The following is a 12,500-nucleotide window of genomic DNA, read 5'->3' as shown; positions in this document are numbered from 1 at the left end:
TGTAGATATTTTTGAGTGGAGGAAAAACAAAAAAAGAAAATAATTTGAGAAAAAAATAAAGGGAAACTTTGGACAGAGGTATCAGTGGTAGATAGAGCAGTTTGTTAGGAATGCTCCTGTAGGAAATGTGTCTTTCAAACACCATAATAAAAGTATTTTTCTTTTTCCTCTCCCCCACTCTGTATAAGATGTGCCAACAGAATGCTCTGGTTTGTTGAATTTCGTGATTGCTTGGCAGGTGAAGACAATTCTTTTACATGGAACATTATGCTTAATGACTCTTGCTCTACCATAAGTGTTTATGTCCATGCAGCAAAGCCCAAACCACAGCTGTTTCTGTGCTCTTCAAAACACTGAGTTTTGTGAATGGATAGCGAGTGGATTGGAATAGCAGGCTTATCCGTGACCCGTGCGTTAGCTTCCGTTCAGTCCTCTGTCTGTCATCTAAACGCGTCTTAACCGAACCGAGTCGGCATGACAACAGGCCGTTTCACCACGCCCAGGAGGAAAGCGGGAGCGTCCCCATCGGAGCCAGCGGAGTAGATCGCTGGATGAAAACCCTCTCTGCTTCCCTGCACTGTATGCCGTTCCCTCTGGCGGCCGGCGCTGTTTGCCTTCCTAATGGAGCGCAGTGTGCAGGAGTTAAAGAGCTGGCTGAGTCTATTTAGAAAAAAAAAAAAAAAGCTTTAACAAACAAACTTTCGAGTGAGACTCAAATAAACCTTCCCTCTCCAGACTGGTTTGAAAGAGGAAAAAAGGGCTGGAAAAAAAAAGCGCAGCCGAGTGGCGGTTGGAACCACGGAGGGAGTGTAGATGGATGTAGAGAGAGAGAGAGAGAGAGAGAGAGAGAGAGAAAATGAGAGAGAAAGAAAGTAAATGGAGGGATGTGGGGAAGAGACGGAGGGGTGTAAGGGAAACGGAGTGAAGGGGTCAGAGAGACAGTGGATGGAGAAAGGAAGGGAGGGAGAGAGGGGTTATGAGAATAGTGGAGGAGTGTATGGAAGAGCACAGGGTCATTTGGAACGACGGAACAAGGGAGGTGAAGCCGAGTGAGAGAGGGAGAACGCGAGTGAAGGAATGCAGAGACGATACATGAATGACGAGGAATGATAAATACAGACAGGAGGATGCAGGAGAGAGGAAAGAGGGGGTGTTGATTAGATGGATTTGTAAAATGAATGATGGATATGAGAAGGGCTAGAAAAGTGCATGTGTGTGTGTGTGTGTGTGTCTGCGTGCAAGAGACAGAGAGAGAGAGAGAGAGAGAAAGAGAGAGAGAGAGAGAGAGGGAGGGAGGAGAGAGATAGAGCAAGAAAAGATGTTTACGTGGGAGAAGCGTTTTAGCGGGATTTTCGTCTTTTACTGCGGAAATCATCAGGTCCCTCCCGTGGTCTCTGTTCCACAGCTCTCTTCTCCTCCATCAGCCCTGTCAATCCGTTTCTCTCACTCCTCACCTCCCGTGTTCTCTGACAGAGGTCAGCCTGAGGTTCCTCATTCTTTAGCCAGGATACTGAACACGCCGCATGCCTCTGTTCCCTTAGCCTGCGTGTAACGCGTGGAAACAATACAAACTGCGCGCTGTGCTCAGCTTTGTTTGCATGAGGAATAAGACTAAGGAGAATGAAAAGTCAGTAATAAATATATTTCTATCATAATGGATATAATCCATGTATATTACTTTTTGGTATGTGCGTCTGCTCTAAACATGGTGTTTCGTGTCTATAAAATGGTCTTAGAGTGAATCGAGGGATAGCGGCCTAAATTGAAAGCGGTTTCAAACGGGCTTAGATGACTAACTCGCATTTCCTGTGCCATGACAATGAATGTACTAATGGTTTGAAGACGGGTCAGATTGTTAATTGGTCCGTTGTTTTTCCCCCCCGTGCTTTGTTTTGAAGAAACCAAGGACTCATAGGGCTTAATACATTTAATCCAATGTCAAATTCAAATTTGCTTTTTCTACCCGCGATCAGATGGGACGCGATTCTCTCAAGGCCATGGCTGTAATAAAAAGTGCAGCTCTTGCAGTTCCACAAATTAGAGCTCTGAACAGTGTCACTGAGGTGTGAGCAGAGCAAACAGACTCTAATATGTGGTGAAGAATGAAGTAAAGCAGGACTTGATGAATGTGTGTGTGTGTGTGTGTGTGTGTGTGTGTTTTTGTATGAGAGAGAGGATATGTGTGTGTGTGTGTGTGTGTGTGTGTGTGTGTGAGAGAGCGAGAGAATATGTATGTGTGTGTGTGTGTGTGTGCGTGTGTGTGGGAGGTGGGGGTCTAAAAACACCTATGTTAGCTTAGCCTGGCATGAGGAACAAGTCTGAATTAGACCCAGCTGCCAGCTGGGCACCTCTCCCTTTGGCAGCGCCCTTAACAGCCCTGGCACAGTGAATCCAGATGTTTACATGCTAAAGACATGTCCGCTCTCAACCCCCTCCCTGAGTCACTGCCTGTTTTATGCCAGCCCAAACTTCCTCTCTCTCTCTCTCTCTCTCTCTCTCTCTCTCTCACTCTCTCTCCCCCCTCTCTCTCTCTCTCTCTCTCTCTCTCTCTCACACACACACACATGCATGCACACACCTATCCACTCTTACTTGCTCAACTCTCTCCTCTGTGTTTTCTCACTACTTGTAACTGACTGAGTCTGGTATAACATTTGTTTTTAGTTTTTATTCCCAAGCATTACTTAACTCTTTGCATAGTTCACTGTCATGAACTCTGGGACTCCAGAATAACCCTGGTAACCCTGGTAACCCTGTTTCCTGCAGGCCCCTGTCTGAGTTCCTCTGAGTTCCTTTCTGGCCCTCCCCTCCCCTCCTGATCTCATATTGGATCCCATACTAGAAATGAAAGACTAGAGTACTGGTTGAATATTGCAGTTACTCCAATATGTCTTGTACAAGAATATCTTAACCAGAGAGAGCAACTCAGCTGTAGTGACATGAAACTATTAATTCACTCAGGGGGTGTAACTGCTTTAGTTCTTTTGTTAAGTCTAAATATAGATCCAGTTGAATTTGAGAGCTGAATTTATGCAAATGTTTTTTAATGGTTTATCTTGCGATTAACAAGTCCTCACATTTCTCCTTGACAGTTGTGACGAATCATTTTTGTGTTTCCAAAGCTTTAAGAATCTCATGGATCAAGTGATCTAATTCGTCTCTAAATTTTAAACTGCACTGTAACACAGATGTGTTACAAGTCATTAGGAAAAAATAATGGTTTTCAGTACCGTTTAGTCTCAGAGCAAGAACATATCCATCAAAAGTTTCATTGTGTAGAGATCATTTGGTTGCAGTTAAGTTTGATCCATGTGTGGTCACCTTGGAGGCTGAGCTTAGTTCTGCAGAGCAGCAGGTCAACAGGGCAAAATTACACATGAAATGCAATTATAACACTCTTTCTTTTCTCTCTCTCTCTCTTTCTTTTCTCTCTCTCTCTCTCTCTTTCTTTCTTTCTCTCTCCTTTCAGCTCCACCGCAGTTCTTCCCAGCATTCCATCCGCCTGTTCCCATTGATGACCGGCATTCGCAGGGACGCTACATCTATGAGCCCTCTCCTGTGCCTCCCTTACACATGTGAGTGCTTCTTTTATAAGTCACACACACACAGACACAGACACACACACAAACACACAGACACACAGACTCACACAAACACTCGGACAGAGACACAGACACACACATGAATGCACACAGACACAGACACACACACGCATACACACAGACACACAGACTCACACAAACACTCAGACAGAGACACAGACACACACATGCATACACACAGACACAGACACACACACGCATACACACGTCCACACTCACACACACACACACACACACACACACACACACACACACACACACATATGAATACACAATCAATTTTGTCTGTTCACAGTGTAATTGGACACCACAGTGTCTCAGTAGTGTGGTGTACTTAACGGCCCAGTTAACAGTTCCCCAGTCTGACTAATGCGCAAGAGTGTTATACCATTACTGCACGGAGGACTTGACTATCTAGACCGTGCTTTGACACCCATGTGAAAGCATGGGGTTTAGCTAAGAATGAATATGATGTTTACAGTTATTCTGTGAGAGGTTTGAATGTCAGCTTATTGATGCTGAAGATTTGATCGCAGTATTGCTTATGTCAGTGTTGTGGGAGTTAGCTAGATGACTGAGCTGTGCTAGCTGGCCCCCCCGGGCGTGTAGCGTCTTCTCTGAGGTGAGCCCAGCCTGTCTCTGTCAGAGATCAAAGAGCATGGGCCTCATCAGTGCCGTACAAGGTAGGAATGATGCCAACATGTGTCAGAAACACGCAAATGAGTGTGTGTCAGAGAGACAGAGACGGGAGCCCATTAGAGTAAGATTCTTATAACAGGGTGGATCAAACCCTGTCAGGAGAGATGTGTCTACTGCTTTACGAACACACATGCATGTACTATAAACTCTCTCTCTGTCTCTCTGTCACACACGCACACACGCACACACACACACACACAAGTCAGACACACACACACACACACACACACACCACACATGCATGTACTATAAACTCTCTCTCTGTCTCTCTGTCACACACGCACACACGCACACACACAAGTCAGACACACACATACACACACACACACACAAGTCAGACACACACACACACACACACACACACACACACCACACATGCATGTACTATAAACTCTCTCTCTGTCTCTCTGTCACACACGCACACACACGCACACACACAAGTCAGACACACACACACACACACACACACACACACACACACACACACACACACCACACTGGCATGCACTCACTCACAAATTCACACGTCCATTAAATGTGTATTTTTTTTTTTTTTCAATTTCCTGAGTTATCAGAGGATCTTCTAAAAGCTGCGTCTCATAACATAACCCCACGACATGTCCAGTCCTGTTTTCTGACCATGTGGGCACTGTCAGTGGGCAAACTGAGTCATCCTAAATCCACTCTCTGACCCTGAGTCTCGCGCCCCTCTGACTCAGGCAGGTCTGCAGATAGACAGAGGCCCTCTGCGGAAAGGGACTGATTCAGCCCACGGCCCCCGTGCTTTTGAGAACTTTACCGAAGCTTTTGCTGTGTCTCTTTCTTTCTTTCTTTCTTTCTTTCTTTCTTTCTTTCTTTCTTTCTTTCTCATCATCTATAACCAATGGAATCAGTTCCCCCTCTCTTTAAATATATCACTCGCCTCACTGTCCTCTGGTTTGTCTTCTAGTTTCTCTTGTGTCCCCTCTGCTCTGTGCTGAACTCCTACGCTCTTTCTCTTGTATGCTCTCCCTTCCTCTCTCTCTCTCTCTCTCTCTCTCTCGCTCGCTCTCTCTCTCTCTCTCTCTCTCTCTCTCTCTCTCTCTTTCTCTCTCTCTCTCTCTCTGGTGGATGCTTCATCAAACTCTCTGCTCTAACACTATCCCTCCAGACAGGAAGGAAGCGATCATGGCGCTAAGGGGCTACAAATTGGATGGGGCAGCTACTTGGGCTGCATTATGTTTGATATTCTTCATCATTATATACCCTCTCCTTTTCCCTCCCTCCCTCCCTCCTCCCTCCTCTTTCTTTCTCTCTCCATCCTCTGGAGTCATATCTCTCCCCCGCCGTTATGCTGCTAAGCGTAATGAATTTTTTATGTCATCCCCTCGCTCTAACCCCTGCGCTAAAGAGAGGCGGGGAAAAAAAAAAAAAAAGCCATTGGGAGGTGATTGATGTCCCATGTCAGTGCAAACAAAATGGCAAATATAATTTAGCATTTAGCTTATGCGGAGATAATGGGGTGAACACGCGCCTCAAACACGACTCAAACAAACAGCCGCACCATGTTATCAGCCACGAGTGTAACGGAAGAATCAAGGCCACAGGTTACAGAGAGAGAGAGAGAAAGAAAGAGAGAGAGAGAGAGAGAGAGAGGGAGGAGTGGAGGGGAGAGACAGAACAGCTGAATTGAATTAAAGGTGTCGTTACTGCGTGTTTTAAACTGAAGTCATCCTCTTTTCTTGCTTCACTGTCCACACCTGCCGTCGTGCCGTGTAATACAACTGCTTAACTTTGAATGGGCTGCAAATGAAATCACGTAACCACAGAGCGTAGAGATATGACAGAGAGGCGATGGCTGCCTTTATCGTTATTATTATTTAGTGACATGGCTGACGCGTTCTCATTCGGAGTGACTTAGTTCTCGCACCGTTGTTCCGCGAATTCTTTGGCAGTGTTTGTCATCTTCTCATTATTTCCATGGCAACGCAGAGCTGTGCTTAATCAGGCATTTTTTTGTGTTCTGGTATGGATAAGAGCCAGGTTGCTTAACCGCTGATACTCTCTAAAGCTTTTTAGCATCTGCATACCTGCTTTTACTGGTCCCCTCTTCTAATCCTAAAATGATAAATGACATCTTCTGTTAACGCAATATCGCAATGGCAATATCTTTGGGTTTATCTATTTTTTCTTTCTGTTTTTTTTTTTAATTAATGCTATTGGTTTTCAAAACCAGGTTCTGCCCATCTTCTCCACAACTTAAAAAGACACTCTAGCGTCAAGACATCTCAGCCCTATACATGTTTAATTCTCGTCCCCTGAACAACCATGCGTTTTTCAGCCTGCCACCGTCTTGTTGAAGTCTGGACTAGTTCAGTCAGGTCCACCGGAGCAGGACTAAACCAAAACAGGAGCAGGGCTGAGGAACCCAGAGGAAAGGATTAAGACCATCAATCAATCAGTTTGTTTAGATTTCCATTTGAACTTTGATTTTGAAAATGGTCTTTGTTTTGAATCACTGGAGGAACAGAACATCAAAGCAAAGCTCAATGCTCACAAGTGCCTGACACAGTTAAGAATGAAACCGAATAGCTGCAATTTGGGTCACGTTTTCTGAAACAAACAAACAAACAAACAAACAAACAAACAAAACAGTCATTCTAGTCAAATGCTTGGTTTAAGAATTTTTCCATTAAGCTGAAAAAGGTGAAGGTTTTATATGTTGTTGTTTAGACACCACTATGAAAGGTGGGGTTTTGAATTCTGACACGGTTGACACTTTTAGCCGTCACTTCCTTAACCTCTTTTCGCTGTTGTATTGATTACCATTGACAGCAAAGAGGCTGTTAGGGTGGGCAAAAATTGTATTTCACTCTGTCAAAATCAAACTCTGTGTCAGACATGCGCTGTCAATATTCCAGCTTTGTTGACATTTTGAGAGTCTGAGTTTATCACCAGAGAAGGTAAGGATGGGCCTTAAATATAGTGCTTTAAATGACTCATTGTACATGTACAGAAGTTTATGTAGCTTCTCTTGATGTTACCAAAGAGACACTGCTGTTCTCTTCCTCCCTCCATCAGGAAACTTAGTGTGTGTGTGTGTGTGTGTGTGTGTATTTGTGTTTGTGTGTGCGTGAGTGTTTGTGTGTGTGCGCGTGTGTGCACACGTGTGCATGCGTGTGTATTTGTGTGTGTGAGTGTATTTGTGTGTGTCTGAGTGTGTCCACATGTGTGAATGTGTGTGTGTGTGTTTGAGCGTGTTTGAGCGCGTGTGAGGACTTTGGCGGGGTTATTGGTTGTGAGGTGGGGTCAACGGTCAGGGTGAGCTGCAGGGATAGACTTTAAGGTTAAGGAAGAAAAATGGAATTGTTTTAAGACAAGTTCTCAGTGAACAGAATGAATCGGTATTAACGCTCTTAAATATATGCCTAAGTACACACCGGAATATTATTGCCGTACTTCCCAATGCAGCTTCTCATTACGCCTCGTAATTACAGTTTGGTTTTGCCTCACGGCGGTACAATCAATCTACCCACACTGCCTCAGCCACAGCAAAGCAGGAGTGGGCATCTATGTCCAGGAAAAAAGAAAAAGAAAAAAAAAACCCACAGTGGTAATGGTCGCCTCATTTTCCCTGGCCTGTGTTGATTCGCTCCTCAGTGCAAGGCAGAGCGGGAAGAGTTTCGTCCGTATTATTTGGAAGGGCTTTAATTGAAACATGTTTATTTATGGCCCTGCATTTGGAAAGGAGGAGGCAGTCACACAGGCTGAGTGACTGGGCCTATATGAGAGGATAGAATTAAATTAAAAGCTCATAAAATGAAATATGCTCCATATTAGCTGTTTGACACTTAATTTGCCTCGGTATGAGCGGAGGAAATCACAAATTAACTGTCCTTTGTTTTTTTTTTTCTTTTTTTTTTTCTTTTTTTTTTTTCCCTGTCTCTCTTTTCCTGAGGCGCTCCTATTAGACTTAGGGGAAAGTGCAATTACAGGCAGAGGATAATCGTTTGGTTTATGAATTTATACGCGAGAAGGCACCAGTGTGGCATTCAATATTAAAGAGGGTCAGGGTGCCGTAGTGTGGGCGTGCTGTTTACCGGCTAAAAGCCACACTCTCACAGGAAGTAAGTCAGACACTCTCTCAGGAAGTGAAAAATACATTCAATCTCCCACAATAGTCTACCACATCCACATTCACCACAGAGGCCAAGGTCCAGAACTTTCTTCGAAGTAAGTAGAAATAATCTTAGATGATTATAGAATATTAGATGATGGTTGTCCTTAGTCTCGAAGCCCAACGATGAAGCCTAACGTCGTATCGGTGAAGAGCTGAGTCTGGATTGGATGCTGCGGTAATGCCTCGGCAGATGTCCGTGAGTTTTTTAGCGCAAGCGAAGCCAAGAAACCAAGACTCCCATTCCCATTAAACGTTCCCGCGAAGGCCCCGTGTCCTGATGCAAACTCCCTATCGAGTACAATCCGAGCTCTGTCGTCACTGAGTCACAGAACACTGTCCCTATGCATCCGCCCGTTAGTCCGCTGACCGTTGACCTGCTTCATTCACTCAACTGATTTAACCCCTGATTGGTCCTGATTTCAGGCCAGTAAGACCCTATTCTACTCTGAGAGCCTGGCCCCTCCGTGGTTAGAGAGGGCGCTTCCTGCTTAAATAAACACAGCGACCGCTAAAGAGCCGGCTCTCCGCTGGAGTTCCCCTCCGCGCCGCGGTGGTCATTGTGTCCGGCTGGCTTAATGGGGAGTCCGGGGTGGTGAGGGGTTGCGGGGGTGGAGGGGGGAGAAGAGAGCGTCCTTTTCATTCCGGCACTATTGCCTCCGTTCGGCCCTTGCCGAAACAAAAGAGCCTCTCTCACAGGCCAGCGGCCCGGTCTGGTCGCCCGGCAACCGGCCCGGAACAAACAGAGGTATTTGCCACAAGTCAATTACTCCGTGCCTGAGTTTACTCAAGACTTACAGAGCCCTTGTGCTCGAAAGCAGCCCCTAAAACAACAAAACACTCTACCAGGAGCGTTCATTGACTGACTGCTTTGGTTCATTACTGGAGTTAGTCGTGATGTTTGAGTTTAACTTATACTAAGCCGGTGGAATAATAAACAGTCGTCCAAGTACAGGATTAAACAGGATCTTAGCTGGGTTGAAGTCACGGCAGAGTTAATCCAAGCCCTCTGTCAGGTAGACACTTAGATTTAGCTGTTCTGGGTTGTGCGTGTTGTGTAAAACCACAGGATCTTGGAGTCTCTTTTATATAGCCAGGAGCGTTGGTGACATGTTCAGACATTTCACTTTTGAACAGTGTATAAATGTAGTAAAGTGAAGTATTCTCCTTATTCACATTTTGTTTTGCAGTCCCCATAGTTTGTTGGGTTTTTTTTTTCGTGAATATATTGACAAATTTCTATTATTGAAAATCTCTGCTCTGAGACAACTTTTGATGCATCCATAATTCATATCTGACATTTTTGATGAGTCTTTTCAGTCTTCCTCTTGAAGTATCCGAACCCAACCAAAATGCTTTACACGATTCATTGTACTTTTCTCTCTCTCTCTCTCTCTCTCTCTCTCTCTCTCTCTCTCTCTGTCTCTTTTTCTCTGTGAGTCTTTTTTTCTCCTGAGGCTTTCCGAGCAGTGTAACCCAGATTAGAGATGTTGGCTGAAGTCAGCATTGAAGTGTGCGTGTGTGCGTGTGTGTGTGTGTGTGTGTGTGTGTGTGTGTTTTTTTCTCTCTCTCACTCTAAATAACACAATCGGGAGTGTTTTTGGTATGTAAGGAGGACTGTGACTGGTGGAGGATGTGTGTGTTGTACTCTGACATTTGGAGCCTGATGCTAAATGCTTCCTGTCTGTGTTGTAATTACATTCAGAGTTTTATTTGTGCAGCTGTGGCGCCAATCTGACCTTAAGGTATTACCAGATTTTTCCAAAAGAATTCAGCAACTTTCTATTCACTCGGACACAAATCCAGCGAGCGGGACCTTAAACTACAGGTCATATATTTTCAGCTCTTTTTTAAAAATGTGTTTATTTATTTATTTTTGGCGTTTTACAGAATGCATTTCACTTGAGACAGACCTGTTTCATTGTTCATTTTTGAGAGAGACGTTCGATCAATACGTTTTTTTTGTCCTCCTGGTTTTTTAAAATTTTATTTCAGAATCATCGCTCCCTCTTCTTATAGTGTCTATAGACTCCCAGCTTGCGCCTCTATGCATACAACACACATTCTGTTTCCCCATTGCCTGTCTGTATCCATGTGTGTTAGTGTATGTATGCTTTTTCGGGTGAACGCTGCGTGTTTTGTTATTTACATAAACTGTTGTCAGAGAGCCCAATCTGCAGAAAGAGTAGAGATGCTGTGTGTTTAGCATAAAGGCTCTGCTCTTATCTCCACACCCCTCTCCAGATGGGGAAGAAGGGGGGGGGGGGAGAGGTCCAGACAGCCCAGCGTGTGCTTCTTTACTTGAGAAAAAGGGAGAAGACAAAAAAAAAAAAAAAAGACTTATTGTAACATTTTGCCTCAGGAAGAGCGGCCACAACGTAAGCACACACGTACAAACGAGAACGCAACGCTCCAACGTGTGTTTCTCTTCTCTCTGCACTTTAATGATAACAGTTCAGCACTTCTGTTTGTGCTTTCTGCACAGAAAGAATGGATATTTAAAAAAAAAAAAAAAATGTCGTCTATTCCTATTTATTCTTTGAAGTTTTACTCTAAGTGAGGTGTTTGACCAAATAAACCGCACCAATCCTGCCTGCAGGAAGTGCAGTGGTTCATTTGTAACTTGTGGATGACCAGATTCTGTTTCTAATTTTGCTCTTTTTACAGTCACTGCTGAGTAGTCGTGTTGTGGGATTTTTTTTCTTTTTCTTTTTTTTTCTTTTCTTAATGTTGCACAATGTTGTAACACACATGAAAAGACATACCGCATTAAAAGACCTTAAAGATAAACATAAAATGACCATAGAATTTTAAAATTGTGTATATATATATATATACATATATATATTTTTTTGTCCGTGTCTTAATGTAGAGGTCTGGAAAAATCTAGAGTGATGTTTCTAGAACCACCCCTCCCTCTCCCTCCACAACCCCCCCCCCCCACCCCCCCGTAAACTGCATGCCTGGAATGGTCACCTTCCTCTTTGGGAAAGTGGTGAGGTCCCACATCCCCCTTTTTTTTCTTTCTCTTTTTGCTTTCCCATCTCCTTTCTTTTTTTAATCCCCTCTCCTGCTCGGCTGTGTGTGGACAGGCGGTCACGCGGTAGCCTGCCTTATGATTAATGGTGTTTATTCTTGACAGAAAGCGCCTTTATTTATCTGCATTGCCGTTTCGCCGATACTATCAGTCACCTGAATGAAAAATATTCAGTCATACCAATTTTGCAGTATAATTGAGTGGAGTCACTTCCTCTCAGTCTCTTTTTCTTCCTTCCTTCCCTCCTCTCTCTCTCTCTCTCTCTCTCTTTCTCACTCTCTCTCTCACTCTCTCTCTCGTGCTATCTGGCAGTCTTATCGTCACCACAGTAATTTTCGCGCCGCGTTGTTTGATATGGAGAGCCTGGCTTTAGCCGTATTTGACATTAAGCCTCTTCAATTTTCACGTGAGAGAAAGAGAGAGAGAGGGAGAAAGAGAGGGGAGAAAACGAGAAGAAAGTTGCATGCCACTCTTTGAAAATGTGCGAGGTTGGGCAAAGTATCTCTATATCTCTCTTTCTTTTCTCAAGCAATTTGAGGATTTGGAGGGGAAAGAGATAAATTCCTAAAGAGAAATGAGAACAGACCGAAGTAATATTTTCTCTTTTTGGTAATACATCGGTTTCAAGGCCTAAATCTCTGGCCACTTTTTTTCCCCTTCTCTGCTCCTAAGCCTGTATGAGGAAACTGGGTATTACAGACCTGTCCTCACGTTCTGAGTGAGGCACGTGCAAAAAACAAAAAGCCTCTATAATTTTGGTAGAGAATGTCTTCAGTGGCTCCTTGTTCTTTTCTCATTCTTGGGTACAGGATTAGACTCCGCTGAACTGAATGAAGTGATCTGTCGATCAAATCCAAATTCAGGCTGTCAGTTGTATTAAATATTTCATGAATTGATACGCACATTATTAAAATCTAAAATTTTAAAGAACAAATGTTTAAATACATGTTTGTTAGTATGACAGAGGTTATGGTAAAAGTCAGAAATGAAAATATTTACTAAAACA

At 43.9% G+C, this 12,500-nt stretch overlaps 1 protein-coding gene across 1 annotated transcript in view; it reads left to right on the top strand.

Moving 5' to 3' along the window:
- Window positions 1-12,500, top strand: part of gli3 (GLI family zinc finger 3) — an 83,309-nt gene that overhangs the window by 30,896 nt on the left and 39,913 nt on the right. Inside the window, exon 3 of the mRNA XM_030769042.1 lies at window positions 3,470-3,575. Coding sequence (XP_030624902.1) covers window positions 3,470-3,575 — 106 coding nt within the window. The remainder of the gene's footprint in view (window positions 1-3,469; window positions 3,576-12,500) is intronic.

This window comes from Chanos chanos, chromosome 3, assembly GCF_902362185.1.
Source record: "Chanos chanos chromosome 3, fChaCha1.1, whole genome shotgun sequence".
NCBI lineage: Eukaryota > Metazoa > Chordata > Actinopteri > Gonorynchiformes > Chanidae > Chanos > Chanos chanos.
Note: the sequence above shows the minus strand (reverse complement) of the source record. Positions and strands in the feature narration are given on the sequence as shown.